General features: G+C 41.9%; 1 protein-coding gene and 1 pseudogene across 2 annotated transcripts in view; both read right to left on the bottom strand.

Annotated features, from left to right (window-relative positions):
- Positions 1 to 17,735, bottom strand: part of MAZ (MYC associated zinc finger protein) — a 174,628-nt gene that overhangs the window by 59,053 nt on the left and 97,840 nt on the right. The window contains exon 3 of the mRNA XM_078652402.1: positions 1,922 to 1,985. Coding sequence (XP_078508528.1) covers positions 1,922 to 1,985 — 64 coding nt within the window. The remainder of the gene's footprint in view (positions 1 to 1,921; positions 1,986 to 17,735) is intronic.
- On the bottom strand, positions 6,238 to 7,275 carry LOC144768607 (eukaryotic translation initiation factor 3 subunit G pseudogene; annotated as a pseudogene). Its single transcript, XR_013598585.1, has one exon. The product of XR_013598585.1 is annotated as a eukaryotic translation initiation factor 3 subunit G pseudogene (transcript).

Raw genomic sequence — 17,735 nt, 5'->3', positions numbered from 1 at the left:
GTATAAAGGGTACCACTCCAACTATCTATAGGGCAGGAGATAGTGAAAGCCCAGTGTGTAATGTAATATTATTTGACTTATGAATACGATCATGTGATCATAATGGGGTTTCTACAAATATTGGGTCGTGAGATTGACTAACTGATTTATCGATCAGGGTTTGATGACTGAGTGCTGCGTGTGTATAAGATTTTTTTGTTTTCTGAGTCTCATTACATAGGTGAACGAATCAGTAGAAATCACTGGTTTACGTGATGCGGTGTGTAAAGTATAATCAGAGTAAAAAGGGTCTACAAGGGATTTCACTTGCAATTCAACACAGTTTTGCGTTATTTCACAATAATTCAGAGTCAGTTCAAGCAAATCAAACTCAAAAGTGTCCTGCGGGACAACTTGAAACTACACCAATTTCAAACAAAACAAAAGAAGGAAAAATGAGAAACAGAAGAAAAAAGAAAAACACACAGCACACAGAAAAACTAGGTTGTAAAAAATGAATTTATCTTATTTTTTGCAAATTGTTAAAAACTTAAGAAGGGTACATTTTACACAAAATGAATATCAGCAAGTGAAGTTATGACAAGAGATGTACAAATGAATTTCGGCATATAATTCATAACCATACGTCAGCTCCTATGAAATGAAAGGGCAAATATTATCGTAAATTCAATAAGTATTGCTTGAAGAGAAAAAATTATTCGTGGATTTGACGAAACTGTCGACGTTTCGGTCTGTGCGGCATCAATCCATCAAACCATCCTCAGGACAAATAGTTTTATGCAGGATATGTAACCTTCTATCTTGAACAGGGTATAACACTCGTGGATCTCATATTACAATGATGATTTTGTAGAAAACGGCATATAGATTACTCATACAATTGAGCGGTCATACAAGTAAACAGGAAGCCAGACAGGTCTTCGTGAGTGCTTTGAAGGTGAAACCACTCTTCGTATTAGTTAATGAATGGAAACCAAGGCAGCATGCAGTTCGGCCGTAGTGCGTCACGGCATAACGCCTTGACGCATGTATGTATGAGTGATTTATATGCAGTTTATATGCCGTTTTCTACAAAATCATCATTGTAATCTGAGATCCACGAGTGTTATACCCTGTTCAAGATAGAAGGTTACATATCCTGCATAAAACTATTTGTCCTGAGGATGGTCTGATGGATTGATGCCGCACAGACCGAAACGTCGACAGTTTCGTCAAATCCACGAAGAATTTTTTCTCTTCAAGCAATACTTATTGAATTTACGATAATATTTGCCCTTTCATTTCATAGGAGCTGACGTATGGTTATGAATTGTATGCCCATATTCATTTGTACATCTCTTGTCATAACTTCACTTGCTGATATTCATTTTGTGTAAATTGTACCCTTCTTAAGTTTTTAACAATTTGCAAAAAATAAGATACATTCATTTTTTACAACCTAGTTTTTCTGTGTGCTGTGTGTTTTTCTTTTTTCTTCTGTTTTTCCATTTTTACTTCTGTTGTGTTGTTTGAAATTGGTGTAGTTTCAAGTTGTCCCGCAGGACACTTTTGAGTTTGATTTGCTTGAACTGACTCTGAATTATTGTGAAATAACGCAAACCTGTGTTGAATTGCAAGTGAAATCCCTTGCAGACCCTTTTTACTCTGATTATACTAATTGCCCAAGCCTACAAGGGTATATTGGGTTTACCATTTCTTTAAATATGCGGTGTGTAAAGGGCACCTTCTCTAGCAACACAATGTCAATGACATAAGGGGACGGAGGGGACTTTGTGAACCCGGGTCACAGGTGGCCGCACTTCTAAAACGTTTGGTGCAAACAATGGTTCGGAGGCAACAGCACCCAAGCAGCATAGCACACTAGCTGGATGCAGAGCATCAAGAAGCTGCAGCTGAGTGGCGGTTGTAGGGGTTCACTTACCGGGCACTTGAAGGGTCTTTCGGACGAATGCACCTGCCGCACGTGGCTGTTCAGGTGGTCAGGCCTGTGAGGCAAAAGAAAGAGCATCAGGTATACAGTGTACCTAGTTACATACAGTTTTTGTGCCATGATCGTGGGAAGAGTTCATTTGTACACACAAAAGGTGTGGCCAATACCTTGTAAACATTTTGGTCTCGAGCTTGGGAATTCTGTGCTGCCGAGCTTTGCTCTGCCCCTAAACATGCGCAGCCCCCCACCGGGCTACATTTTCAGGTCTTTTTACTGGCTATGGAGCAATCCTAGATGGTGCATAGCACACAGCTCACAGAAGAGGCGCCGCAGCACTGACGTGCATGGCACTCCTGGGAACAATCGGAGGTGTACTGTGGAAGTACTCAAACGCATCCAGTGTCTTTCCACTGGTGACACACGTACCCCCGCTGAGTATACATATTTAACAGTGATGATACCCATGCTGAAGGAGGAACAGCTTTTGTTCATTTCACCACCTGCCTGTTCCTCTTTCTGGCTTCTGATGCCTCGAAGATCTCTTCCATTCTGCAGACCTGATATCTTTCATACATTCACATGCTTGAATCATCCCTGTAGTTGAGCTTGGAGTCCCAGGGTACACACAGAGAGCAGTACATTGTTAAACATGGCTAAAAAAACGTTAATATCACACCAGAAGCCTATTTGCATCATTGTAAAAGATCCGAAACTCAAGCAACAGCAGCAAAGCTGTTTTCAGCATTCGTCGCCCAGGCAGGCGTAGTTCAGATTTCTACTACACTTAGTGTTCGAAGGGAGTCATAAATTTTTTTTGAGATTCGCTATCATCTGTTCTAGTTCCTAAGCTTAAACAGATCAGACAATGTAGGACTCACCCCCAAAACAATACTCTTAGACCATGTAACACTTGTGGCAAAATAGGCTTTACTCTAAGACCCCACAAGGAGTGTTTATATTGTCTTCATCTAGCCCACAAGGCAAAGGGCTCTACAGAGACTCCTAAAGACAGAAAGTCTAGAATGTTAATATGGCTCCGAAAATCGAAATCTTGCCTCTTTGTCAATGGGGTAATCAATTTTTTAAATACCATTAACAACACAAATGCACCGCGGCTTGGTGGCACTAGGGTGCCCGCGATCATGTTCGCGGATGACACCCTACTGCTTTCAAAATCCCCTATGGGGATCCAACGAATTTTGGAAGGGTTTGAGGCATTTTGCCGAAGCATGGGCTCGAAATAAATGCCTCAAAAACCAAGTATATGATTTTTAACCCCCCCAAAAAGACACGCCCCAATCCGTTTATAGGTGCTAACCAACTAGAAAGAGTCTACACTTTTGAGTATTTGGGCGTGACTATCAATGACAAATTCGATTGGGGCGATCACCAGGCCAAGTCACATCTTAGATTGGCGCAACTATCTGGGGGTATCATTAGGCTAGTAAACTCCAACAGATCATCCATCAGGCCGCTAGCCCCTCCCCTGGAGATTTATAGACTCCAGGCCAGAGGAGCGATCCTCCATGGTAGTGAACTCTGGGGGTATGCTTGTAAAAAAGATCTGGTCACCTTAGAAAACAAATTTCTCAGGCAGTTATTAAAGCTACCGACAAGCACTCCACTCCTGCCACTAAGGCTGAATCTGGGCCTAAAACCCTTGGACCAAGTGGTGGGTGTGAAACCTTTAACTTCTGGAGAAGACTATGGACAACCCCCGAGCTAGCCAACTACAGGCAGGAACTGCAGGGAATTCTTGCCCTACCGGATGTAGAGAATATCCCATGGCTCAAATACATTAAATCTGAATTTGAACGGTTGGGCCTTCTGTCCCTGTGGAATGATCCTTTAGTCGCCTGCCAGGGCCTGCCCCGTAAACATCTTGTGGCTACGTATTATGCATGTAATCTGGCATCCCATGTCCAGGGTACACGCCCAGACTCACTGGTAGATACATTTCTTGTGGTAAAGGATTCCTATAAGTTCGAGCCGGTTTTGGATGACATTTTCCCAAATCTGGCCCGGAAGCTATTCCTCCAATGGCGCTATAGTACTCTTCCGTTAAGAGCACTTACGAGTAAATGGAAACAGTCAAACCCAGAGAATTGCCCGGGCTGCATTTGCAGGCTGGAAGACGAACTCCATCTAGTCTTCTTTTGTCCAGCCTACTCTGCTGCCAGAAGATCTTGGGTATCTCCCTTATGCAAGAATCTAGGATTTCGCAGATGCTCTGAGGCTTTTCGAATCCTTAAAACTGACTTGACCAAAGTAACTGTGTTTGTAATGGCAAAGTTTTTAGAGGCAGTTTGGCATAAGAGACTTCGCCTAATCTCTAGGACACCCTAATTTTTTGCCCGTCCTTGTGCCATTCATTCTGATAATTATAACACTGTATGCAAGAGCCAAGTTTTATCTCATATTGTCTAATGTGTTTTAGCTTCATTTTTGTATTATGATAGACTGTATGTGCATTAGTAGTATTTTAGCATTAAGCACTGATTTTGTACTGCTTTCCCGAACATCCGACGGATTGTGTACTTCCATGGTTTCCTAAGGGGTTGAAAGTATGATTGTTTTTTTGTATCAATTTTATTGTATCTTTTATGGCAGATTGCCGAAATAAAGATTTTCAAAAGAAAAGATATGGCTCCGAAAATTGAAATCTAGAGATATAGATACCTCTGAGAAAGAAGCTGAGGGCTCTTCATTAACATCCGGGAAAGTGGGCACATTCACTCCCTGACCATCCTTCAAAGGTATTATCTCAGGAAAAAGCTTGAACCACTGAGGAACCACTGGAAAAAAGCTTTCAAAAGGTCCACACGAGAGGACAGCAGAGCCTTGAATGTGGTGATTCTATCTGGAAAAATGGAATCCAAGACTGCTCTCAAGCTTACATCTGAGCCACTCATTCCAAAAATGAAGGTATTTGTTGAGCCGTCAAACAAAACAAACAAAGGTTTCCCCTAGGTTATATGTTTACCTATCATGGTGTGTCAAATAATTTGCTTCTAGGAGTAGCGAGGTAAGTTTTGTTGCTCTGGTGTTTACGGGGGGAATTTGGGATGTATGGAGGCATTGGGGGAGATGAAAGAGTTTTTCCTCTCCCCTGATGTCTCAATGCAGGGCATTCCTGCTGCACGATCGCGCACAGCGTCGCGATCGTGAAGTAGGAATGTGCACGATCGTGCAGCAGGAATGCCCCACTAGGCTCCAGGGATTCTTTATTTAGTTAAAGGAAGTGATCCCTTTGGGCAAGGGTCGCTTCCTTATGGGGACAATTGTTTTTAAGACTTTGGTGGCCCCCATGGGGACAGATCGCCTGTATTTTTTGGTGTTTCTGGCCCCAGTGGGGGCAGAAAACCCCACTAGACACTAGGGAGTTTTTGAAATTTTAAATGGAAGGGACCCCTTGGGCAAGGCTCGCTTCCGGGGGGAGGATATTTTTATGTTTTGTACCCCCCCCTCATCCTGGGGACAGATCTGTCCCTTTTTTTGGCCTTTCTGCCCTAGGCGGGGTCGGGGGGGAGCAGAAAACCATACTATGCACCAGGGATGTATTTCTTTTGCAAGGGGGGCACATTTAGGTCTGCTGTCTGCTGCCCCACCTGCAAGACAGATCGGCCTGGCAGACCATCTCACCCGATCCCTTGGGCAAGATTCCCCCCATTTTTCTCAGCCCTATTTGAAGGCCCATCTGGCAGATTGACCATTTGGGTAGTGATATAGCATGTTATAATGTTAATTGTTTTATTTGTTGTGAATTGCAATTGTAATGCTTTAGATCTCCCTTTTTGTTCTAGTTCAAGGCTTTTGCTCTGTAGACTGTTCCAGGTTGCGGTTTCGTTACTGGTGGTTCTACTGTTTGTGTCGATAAATGTGTTTGGTAAGATACTTTCTTTTGTACAATGTAAAGGAGTTTCATTTCTCTGCATGAATGGGTTTTTTGCAATATGGTGTAATATTAGCAGTATGTTTGGCTTCTGTTTTTTGAGTGGCAAAAACTTTTTGCATTTGTGCTCGATGAGTATTTTGTTGTCTTGTGAGTAATAGTTTTTTTCTTTCTAGTGGGATATCGTTGGTTTTTGCTGTTTCTCTGCAGAGTAGGTGCTGGTGAGTGTAACTATCTCTTGCAAGTGAACCGTATAGTTTTTGAGTATATAGATCTTTGTGATAAAGGCACACATTTTTTTTACTTACTTATTTCGTACAGTGTTGGTTGTTGTTGACTTGTTTGTGAAGTCTCCTTTCTTAGTAAGGATTTTTTTGTGTGTGGAAAGTATCTTTTATTCAATATAACTTTTTTCTGGTCAACAACATGGACTCATTCACTCGTATTCGGTGTCCTGAAGTCAAGGCTTCAATTATTTGAAGGTTTGGCCCATTGGACGTTCAGGATCAAGTGATCATAACCAAAGCCAGACACCCCAGCAATAGCCCTGGCAGCATCCTCCCTGAAGGGGAAACTGATGAAGGCAAATCCCTTTGACTGTCCAGTGTTCTTATCTTTGGCCAGGTCGATTCGGGAGATGGATCCAAAAGGCCGGAACAGCTCCTGCAAGTCGGTTTCTCGAGTGTCCTCGGATAAGTTGGTGACTCGGATTGTAGCATTATCATCAGCTCTGCGATTTGGCTGCATGGACTCTCCTCACCGGGTGGCCCCGTCTCGCAGACTGGGAGGTACATATTTTCCTGTGGTGCTCCTACTCTTTGCAGCTTGCGCAGCATCAAGTTCTCCACCAGGAACTTTATCCTTGTCTCCAGTAGTTAGCCCCAGCTGATCTGCGAACTCTTTCTGCATTGGGCCTAAAGTGTCCTTGTATGGACATAGTGTTGTCCAATGGTCACCCTTGCAGATACGGCAGGACACAATATTCTGGCCCTTCAGTTTATTCATCGGGACCTCATCCTCTTGAGGGTTCAGGTCCTCTTTGCTGCTGATGAATGTCATGAGTACACCGTCGCTGACCATGGTGGTGGCAACATTTGGTCCAGGAGGATCAAACTCAGAATTCCAAAACTTCCAGTTCTTCCTTCTTGCTACAGATTTGGAGGCCTTTCTCGTTTAAATTCTGAAGGTGTGGATAATATTGAACTTCTTGCCATCCTGGTCTGTCTTGTAATCTATAACAACCTTATGTTTTTCATCGAGAACTAGTTTTGGTGCATCCACACCTGGTGAGTTGGGTAGTTTAGTGGAAGCGAGAGGCGGAAGGCTCCCGGACTCTCCATCCTTGCCCTCTTCCTCCACTTGGTCTACCCAGCTGGGCTTCGAGTCGTAGTCGCCGGTCGGCATGGCTGCGGGAGGGCCCTCGGAAAAGGAGCCCAATGCTACGAACACAGCCCAAAGATCCTCCTTTCTTAGTAAGGATAATGGCTAGCCGCAGGATTATGGCTCAGCAGGTTGTTGATATGCTTTTTAACTCTTCCTCTGACCATGGTTCAGAGACTAACTCTGCATCTGAGGCAGAGGAGGGAGTGGAAGATCCCGGCAGTGAGTTCTCTCTCCACATGGATTCATCAGATGATGAAGCTACTCTTAGAGCGGATGAAATACTTGTTTTAGAGGAGGACATTGATGTGCCGATAGTGCAGCAAGAGGCATCTGGGCTGCAGCCTGGGGCTGCAAGGCTTCCCATTGGAAGTGATGACCTCTGGGATGGGATGCCCTTGGGTAGCGCTGGGATGCCTTTGGGTAACCAGGCGCTTTATAAATGCTACCTCATTCATTCATTCATTCACTCTGGGTTGTCCCAGGCATGGTGCAGCCAGCATTGCCAGACTTTACTGTTGTTCCAGGGTGTTGCGTGAATACTGAAAACTTTTTGCTGATACATTTTTTTCAGTTGTTTATGGACGATGAATTTGTGGCAGAGATTGTTGAGCAGACTAACATGTATGCCGAACAGTTTTTCAGGGACAACAGTGTGAGCCTTAGGCCTCACTTTAGAGCTACCCAGTGGACTCCCACAAATCTGAAAGAGATGAAGAAGTTCTTGGGTTTAACATTTTCGATGGGCTTGCTAAAGAAGCCATCAAAGTCTTCATATTGGTCTACTAGTCCCTTGATGGCAACAGCTATATTTCTGGCAATGAGTCGTGATAGGTATTTGCTTCTGCTTCGGATGTTGCATTTTGTCAATAATTGGTTTAGCGTTGCCACGAGATCACCCTGATTGTGACAATCTTTTTAAGATTCGGCCTGTCATTGATCACTTTGTAGATCGATTTTCTGAGATCTATGCTCCAGGGAAAGAAATAGCAGTGGATGAGTCTTTGGTCTTGTTCAAGGGCCGCTTGGTTTTTAGGCAATACATTCCTAGTAAGAGGGCACGCTATGGAATTAAGCTGTATATGCTGTGTGCAGTAGGACTGGATATGTCTCTAATTTCAGGGTGTACACCGGTACGGAATCCAGGATTAACCCCCCTGGTTGTCCGTCCACTTTTGGAGTGACTGAGAAAATTGTGTGGGAACTTGGTAGAGGAGTTTTTAACAAATGAACAGTCAAGTGTTCATAGAGTTGGAGTGGTGGAGGATCTGGCTAGATTGAAAGATCACCACTTTCCTGATCACAATTCTCCCACACACCCTCCAAAGACTTTCCCAGTAGAAGATGTGGAGTCTTTTGGCAAAGAGGTACGCGGAAGGAGACTCGTATGTGCTGTCCCGAGTGTCCTTCTAACCCTGGGCTGTACGTGCCTGATTGTTTTAGAATGCTTGTTTTAGAATTTTTGGGAGCATCCATGAGTGGTAACGTGAACTGCTTGGCCTCTATTGTATTATATTTTTTATTCAGTTTCAAGGTTGGCATTTCTGCAATGTATTTAGTTTCAGATTTTGTGTTAGTAGATTTGTATCTACTTGCACTTTGTGTTTTCTTTTTTGTATAAAAAAATCCTAAATGTGCTGGCGGTGTGTGTAGGCTGATGCTTGGCTGGCGGTGTGCATTGACTGGCGCTTGGCTGGCGGTGTGCGTGACCTGGCGCATGGTTGGCGGTGTGCGTGACCTGGCGCTTGGCTGGCGGTGTGCGTGAACTGGCGCTAGGTTGGCGGTGTGCGTGGACTGGTGCTCGGCTGGCGGTGTGCGTGGACTGGCGCTTGGCTGGCGGTGTGCGAGTAGTGACTTGCTGCTGGTTACTACACACACTGTTAGCCAAACGCCACTCCACGCAATCCGTGAGCTGGTGTGGTTGCCGTGTCAGGAATGTGGGCGTGTGAAAGTGATGGGCCCTTGAATGGTGCTGTCTGCTGTTGTGAGTGTTGTAATGTGCTGGGCCCGCGGCTGGCGGTGTGAATGGTTTTGTATGTGTCAAACGTTTGAAAGGTGTATGAATGGTCTGTAAAGAGGTTGTTGCCTTGTCCTGGCGTTACAGCTCACAAGCTGTGAGTCAATGGTTCAGTTTCTCGTCCTTTCAATTATTAACAGTTCATTTAAGTTTTGTGAAATCTCTGCTTAATACAACTGTTATACTGAATCATCACTCACCCTCATGCCAAATCCAACTGGTATGTATTTGTGCTTGAGGAATAGGTGGTTGTACAGAAATATTTGTCTTTTCTGTCTTTCTCAAGCAGGGTGTACCTTGTCCCTTTTTGTAAACGTTGTAATGTGTTGGTTTTGTGCCAGGTGGTGTGAATGGTCTTGTGTTTATCACGTATGAAAGGTGTGTGAATGGCCTGTAAAGCGGTTGGGGCCTTGACGTGGCTTTACAGCTCACGAGCTTCGAGTCACTGGTTAAGTTTCTGTCCTTTCAATTATTGACAGTGCATTTCATTTTTGTGAAATCTCTTGTTAATAAAATTTTATATACTGAACCATCACTCGCCCTCATGCCAAATCCAACCACTATGTGTGTGTGCTTGAGGAATAGATGGCTGTGCAGTAATCTGCCTTTTTTGTCTCTCTGCCTAGGTGTACATTCCATCTAAGAAAAACCTACCAACTGTAGATATGGTCATAAAATAAACACCCATGGGAGTACGTGGTGATATCTCTCTTGTGGATCCCAACAAGTGATCTTACCCACAATGTCCTGCAAACCTCAAAACGTGAATGTCACATTTTCCTTGCATTATTGTTCAAAAATGTTCACGCTTCAGAAAAACACAACAAATTTCCTACCCTCCAGCATTTCTCCAAGTATCCCAATAGAAATGTTACCTCACTTGTGTGGGTGGGCCAAGTACCCACGGCAGGGAAGGGCCCAAAACCTATTGAGGTGACATCAAAATTACCTATCACAAACCAACCTGGGTTTGCAAGCGGGGGTCCCATGAGTTTTTGGCCCCGGGCTCAGCGGCCATCTAGGGAAACCTCCCAAACCCACACATTTCTGAAAACTAGACACCCGGAGGAGTCCAGCGAGGTATGGCTTGCGTGGGTCCTCCAACATTCTCTTAACCCAGAATCCACTGCAAACCTTAAATTTAGCTAAAAAAACCCACTTTTCCCTCAAATTTCTGTGTGGAAAAGTTCTGGAATCTGCGTGGATCCACAAATTCCCTCCCACCCAGCGTTGCTCAGGTCTCCCGATAAAAATGGTACCTCACTCGCGTGGGTAGGCATAGTGGCTGCTACAGGAAATGCCCCAAATCGTACTGTGGAAACTTCAAAATTACCTATAACAAAACTACTTGGTTTTGGGGGGGGGTCACCTGGGGTTTTGGCCCCAGGCTCAGCGGCCATTTTGGGAAACAACCAAACCCAAACATTTCTGAAAACTAGACATCCGGGGGAGTCCAATGAGGTATGACTAGCGTGAATCCCAAAAATGTTTTCCTACCCAGAATGCCCTGCAAACCTCAAATTTAGATGAAAAAACACATCTTCCACATTTTTGTGTGTGGAATCACCGTGCCGGTACAAATATCCTACCCCACAGCGTTCTCCTTAGTGTTCCGAGTAAAATTATTCCTCACTTATGTCGGTGTCCAATGCAGAATTGGTTAAAAACATATTTTAAAAAATGTAGCGCTTGGAATGATCGGTCCTATGCTCTTTGTTTTGGGCTCTTCCCAATCACAGGCGCCTACCCCACCCACACAAGTGAGGTATCTTTTTACTCAGGACACACACGTATGCCTTGCCCCCATGTCTTTAAGTGTTTTCGCACTCTTAGCAGATTTCGGTTTCATGTTGCTATTGTAGGACCATGTAAGACCGTATGGCAATTATTCTGATATTTTTCTTTTTTAATTTTTCTTCATTGTAAAATGAACCCTCTTGAATCCTGATTGTCACGCTGTACGCTTGACTACGAGTTATATCCTGGATGCTCTGGCCCCGACTTATGGGCTGCTGTATCTTTTTATATGGCTTTGCTGATCTTTCGGATTGCCTAGCGGCCGGCCGGGATGGTTGTAGGCCCATGCTTGTATTTATGTGAAGTGCTAATAAAGGTTCTCAAAAAAAAAAATTTAAAAAAAATTAACTACAGCTAGGCACTGCAAAAAAAAGGGTCAGTGTTCACTGTGAAAATGTGGTGTGTCCACGTTGCGTTTTGGGTCGTTTCCTGTCACGGGCACTAAACCTACCCACGCAAGTGAGTTAGCATTTTTCTCGGAAGACTTTGGGGGACGCGGGATGGGTGGAATTTTGTGGATCCACGCAGATTCTAGACCCTTCCACCACAGAAATGTGAGGAAAATGTGTGTTGATTTGACAAACGTTTAGGTTTGCAAGGGATTCTGGGTAAGAGAACCTGGTGAGAGCCAGTCAAGTCACCCCATCCTGGATTCCCCTGGGCGTCTAGTTTTCAAAAATGTATAGGTTTGCTAGGTTTCCCCAGGTTCTGGCAGAGCTAGGGTTAAAAAACTACAGCTCCGCACTTTGCAAAAAAGGTGTCAGTTTTACACGTTGCATTTTGAGCCGTTTCCTGTGGTGGGCACTAGGCCTACCCACACATGTGAGGTACCATTTTTATCAGAAGACTTAGGGTAACACAGAATTGTAGAGCAACTGTTATTACCTATTGACTTTCAATGCATTTCTGCCTTCCACATGAAAGACAAAGTGCAAATATGAAGTCATTTTGAAAAATGACCTATAATTCTCATGCTAGTATGGGTACTCCCAATTTCGGAAATGTGCATATATCTACTGTTTCTAAATTCTATATTTTGTTCCAATTTCAGAAATACATAGGTGTCTTTCATACAGATTTTTCCATGCATATATTTTCCCAAATTAATTGCTATATACCCGGTACATAATGAAAAACCATTGCAAGACGCTGCTCAGTTATTGGCTCTGGGTTCGTCGAGTTCTTGGTGAACCTACAAGTCCTATATATCCCCACAACCAGAAAGGTCCAGCGGATGTAATGGTATATTGCTTTCAAACAGTTGTCACAATTAAAAGAAGTTACAGGTGAAAACGTTGGCACAAATGGCTGTTTTTTTCAACTACTTTTCTATTTTTCCTATATTTAACTGTTAGTTTCTATAAAGAAACCATAAAGGATCTACACAAATGATCCCTTGCTGAATTAAGAAGTTGCCTACTTTTCTAAAATGTATAGCTTTCCAGGATCCATTATTGCTTTCATACGCATTTCTACTATTAACTGGAAGAAGGTTGAAAGCACAAAAAATAGCAAAAATAGGCTGTATCCCAGTAAATTGCCAAAACTGTGTAAAAAATGTTGGTTTTCTGACAAACATCTGCTGCCCCCACATTTAATATTTCTTGTACCTACTTGGCCACAATAGGAGAAAAGTACTAGTTGGGGTTTGTAGTTCCAGAACGTCGAGATTTTTCCAAAATTAAAATGAAATATTTTAGTTTAAAAAAAAAATTAGACAGGTATTTTTTTTTGGAGAATGAAATACTAAGACAGCATAGGAGTGGATGAACACTACACTAAACTGCAAGAATAAGCCATTTCCTGTTACAATGGTAATCTATACATTACCCAAGAAACATAAGAATAGTCAAAACCCACCAGGGAGACCAATACAATAATTTCGGCTTGTGGGTTCAGTTCTGGAGCCATTCTGTAAATATGTGAAGCAATGTCTAATGAAACAAGTATGTAAGATTGTTTCCTGTGTCAGAGACAGCACAGAAATGGCTTTTGGTACAGTACGTAAAATTCTTGAATCTGTGCCCCAAAGAGATCAACCTGTGGATTTTCTTGTACGAAGGAGTGAGGAGGCGTAGAGAAAGAACTACTTCCTGTTAAAAGGCGACTACTACTTACAAAAGAAGGGAGTAGCAATTAGGGACCTATTTTGCTCCAAGCATAATGAATTTGGTTGTGTTTGAGAGTCAAAATGATTAAATTCTGTTGACCGCTAATCCCTGCCGAACTAATATCACTATATGGAGTAAATAAATTAACAATATTTTTTTGATAAGGGATGGTGAATCGCCAAGACCTTGTAGAATTTGTGGAATGGGTTAACATACAAAACCAAGACTTAAGATTCACCCATAACTACAGCAAAGAAGAGATAATTATTTGGACATTCTGGTGAAACACAGTGGAGGAACTATATATACACCCATAACAATATATTATAAACCTACAGAGAAGAATTTGCTACTAGCGTACAGCAGTATTCATCCCAGGTCATTCCAGCACAACATACCCTAGTGGACAATTCCTCTGCATTCTGAGGTGTTGCACTCTAAATCAGATTCTTTTAGAAAAGCAGGTATCTTATCTACTAAACTAATATAGAGAGGATACCCCTGTAAGATAGTACGCCACGCATTGAAAAGGGCATGATATTGTCCTTGCTAACCCCTCGAGACAGGTCTAATAAGAACTATGAACGAATGACTTAGGTCACCACCTATATTCCAGTTATTAATGCAATCAATAGGATCAACAGGCACTGGCTCATTATAAGGGACAAAATCAACATCAATCCCCTGTTGCTCATAAAAGAAATAAAAGCATAAAATACTATGTGGTTAGAGCATATAGAGAGCTTCATAAACTAGAGACTATAAAAGAAGTGTGGGGACTACCATCAATCGTAGGCCACGTCCGATGTGGAGAATGCCAAGCCTGCAGATTTACATCGGAAAACAAAACTACTGAGGTAATAGAGGTTAAAATAGAACTGAGTAGCCATTCAAACTGCAACAGTAAAAATGTGACATACATTATAATTGCATATATATGGGACAAACAACTCAAAGTGTCAAGCAGAGAATCTGCCAACACTGGAACAGGAAAAAAAGTTGCACAGAGGGAGTACCACTTGTCAAGCACTTCACTGAACTAGAACACACGTAAGATATGCTAAGGTGGTATGACTTGATGTGGGGTCAAACCTGACTCCAGAAGATGAAACTGGAATGAATCGCTAAACTTCAGAGAATGCAAATGGATGGATCGCGTCAAAAGTCCTGTGAATGCATTAAACGACGTGTGCAAAAGAATATTGTGGCTGCTACTTTGATTCGAACATAGTACATTTTTGTGTGGTTTCTGTTGGTACTCAGACTGTTACAAGTGTGTGTGGGGAGACACGCTTACACAACAAATTTATTCAAAGAATTGTAAAATGGTTATTTATGAAAATGGATTTATTGGTATACATAGACAGTAACTAGTACTAGTATGTGCGGAGACATGCCTGCACAACAGGTTTACCCTAGGAATTGGTTAATATATATAAAAGGAAATGGCTTTACTTTGGTTTAATCATTATGTACAAATAACTTATATCATGCACTTATGCCATATGATTGTTTGGTGCTCCGTGACCTAATAGAAAGCTTCTAATATGAATCATATGTCAGGGTCATGATAGCCATAAACGGAGTATATTATTTAAATCATCTTACTAAGGGATTATAAGTTGGTGTACAGCGAGATAACACAAATACACAAAGGATGTGACCAATCCAAGATGGCCGCCATGGTTAGCGGTCTAGTGATCTGCAACAGTTATTCGCGGATAAAATCACATTCGCCTACAGGAGATCAAAAAACTTGAAAGAACTACTAAAGAAGCAACGGTTAAAAAACACAGTTACACAATATAAAGGAATGCGAAAATGTGAAAACTGTACCCACTGCAACAATGTAATGGTAGGTCAAATCTTCACCCATCCCATGACAGGAAAAAAGATTCCACTACATCACACTAGCACTTGTGATACCAAAAGTGTTATTTATGGAATAAAGTGTCCATGTGGCAAATTATATGTGGGACAGACTGAGCGAAAGATTAAAGTAAGAATAACGGAACATAAGAGTAACATTCGGCAAAAAAAACAAAAATCAACAGTAGCATTGCACTGGACTGAAGCGAGCCACAATATTTCACAGTTAAGATTTACCATACTTGAAGTAATCAAACCACAACCAGACAGTGACTCGCACAAACAGAGACTAAGAGCTGAATATTTTTGGATTTGCAAAATGGGAAGTTTACAACCACAGGGTTTAAATGAGAGGATCGAACTATCATGTTTTCTATAAACTTACATAGAACAGTAGACTTTGGTTCCTGTGTTCAACAGTGGCCGATACAACCCATTCCAAGATGGCCGACTGAAAACAATCTCACAATATTCCCTAGTAACCAAAACAATCATTGTTTTGTTTTTGTTTTTATGCAAACATTTTTTCTATTCGATTGGTCTTTATAGACTCCTTGACGTTTAATTGTTTTTATAGAGCTTAAACTGTGACCAAATTACGCCAACTCGAAAAAATCATGTTAATACAGATTGTAGTGTGAACTCTATTTCAAGTTAATCTAACACGAGAAAACATTTGTTGAGATTTTATTTGCGCTTTGAACACATTCAATATTTACTTAAGATCATTGCGATCATGTGACCGTAATTTAAGCCAATCAGAGTGCGTATTTAAAGTGCTAGAAATGGAGGGTCAAGTAGTCGAATTCCCATTGGTTTACGTATGCGAAACGCTGGAATACCACAAATTCGTAAGTAAAAACGTCCCCGCTTTAACCGGTTAGTTAGCGTTTAACATTAAGAAACCTAGCGCGCTGCCCTTTGACAATAAGTTAGATGTTTCTGCATTAAGCGAGAGTTGGCATTTACAAATTGATAGAGTGGCTCGTATCGGATAAGAACATGTCACCTAAATAGCGTAACCTAAGGTTCTGTAAAATAATCAACCGTTTTTCATTACAGCTTTTTCAGTTTAGTTTTGTTCAACCTACGAGTATGATAAGATTGGTAAAGTGTAACTATGTTTAAGCACAGGGAAGAGATCTGATATGGCTATGTATATATGACATCACGTTTACTGTTTCAGCTGAATAATTGGATTTAGCACGTTAATGAGTTACATGTTATGTACTATGTGTTACATTAATAGGCCGGACGGCTCATAATATTTCCTTGTTTGTTTCAATTTAGACCCCTGAGGAAGGGTCCTATATGACCCGAAATGCATTGGGAAGATATAAAATGTGCATTTTGATGAATTGCAAATCATTTACAGAAAGTTTTGAAGAATAATCAAACGAAAGAAAAAAGCAATAAATAAACACTATGGTTTGAAATCACTTCCATATGGAGTAATCTTCATTGAAAATGAATAGAATGGAGTAAGACCTGTTTGGTCTTTGTACGACAGTGCACACCACCTTTGAAAACGGTATCCCCGTTTTCCCCTAACCAAAATAGCGGTCTAGTTATCCATAAAAAATGACCAGGTTTTAAGAGCACAATCTGAGTATATGATTTAAATCTCCAAAAACAGCTGGGTGATAAAAGTATAGAGTATATGATTTCAATCATGTAACTAAGGGATCATGGATTGGTGTACAACAAGATAACACAAATGCAGGAAGGATGCAGCCAGCCCAAGATGGCCACCATGGTTAGTGGTCTAGTTCTCTAAAACCGACTGGATGATAAGAGCAAAGCTACTCTGCGCGCATCATTCAAATTGGGTAACTCAGATGAACGAGCGCAGGAGAGCTCAGGTACCAGGGCCATTGTTACTGCCGTCCACGGCAGAGGTATTTTCCCCATAGGAGGTGAGATTTAGCACAACGGTGCTCAGTGTAGCAGGTCTGAGTATTCTTGCTACTGGGTAGCTTGGTTTCCCCATCTCATTGGTACCAGTGGTGGAATCAAACCAGAGTGGTGTGAGTGCACATGTTTAAGATGGGATTACAACACAATATTGCCCATGGTCCTACTGGTTCTATTCTCAGGATTAGTATCCTTGGGCAGACCCTAAAAGATTCTAGATAGGTGGATTCACATTCAAGTCCATCGTCTTCTGTAGAGGCAAGAGCCAGATGTAGACTCTGCCAGTTATTGCTCTTGATAGTAGTTATTATATGCCTATATGATAGCAACATTTGAGCAGTATAGCCAATGGAGAATGTAGAGTGAAAATGTGAGAATAGTTGTTGCACTAATATAGAGGAGTGAATGCAGTGGAAACAGGTGACCTGAGATGGCTTTAAATCATGTGCATGTAGCTCGCCATATGGACCCCGTAGGTGTACTGGGTTACATCATTAGATTAATTATTTTTCTGAGAGTATAGGAATCTAGTTACACCACTAGAGACATAAGTGTTTAATTATTACAGAAGGGACCTTTGTTGAGCTTGTTAAGTGATCTCTACAGGTGCAGGAAACACAGCTGAGAGGTTTGTGCTCATCTTTGTAGGAGAATATTTGACACAATTATTCAGTCCATGAGATTTATAGTTTCTATGATTCATTTTCCGAGGTGCTTTGTCAGTCTGAATTTTTGTCTTGAGAATACACACCAAATTAGTCTGTGGGACGAAATGTCAATACTGGAGTGGGGATTGTACAATATAGAATAGTTTATATTCTATAC

The sequence above is a fragment of the Lissotriton helveticus genome, chromosome 7, assembly GCF_964261635.1.
Source record: "Lissotriton helveticus chromosome 7, aLisHel1.1, whole genome shotgun sequence".
In the NCBI taxonomy this organism is placed as follows: Eukaryota; Metazoa; Chordata; class Amphibia; order Caudata; family Salamandridae; genus Lissotriton; species Lissotriton helveticus.
The sequence above is the reverse complement of the archived record's forward strand: the minus strand, read 5'-3'. Positions and strand labels throughout refer to the sequence as shown.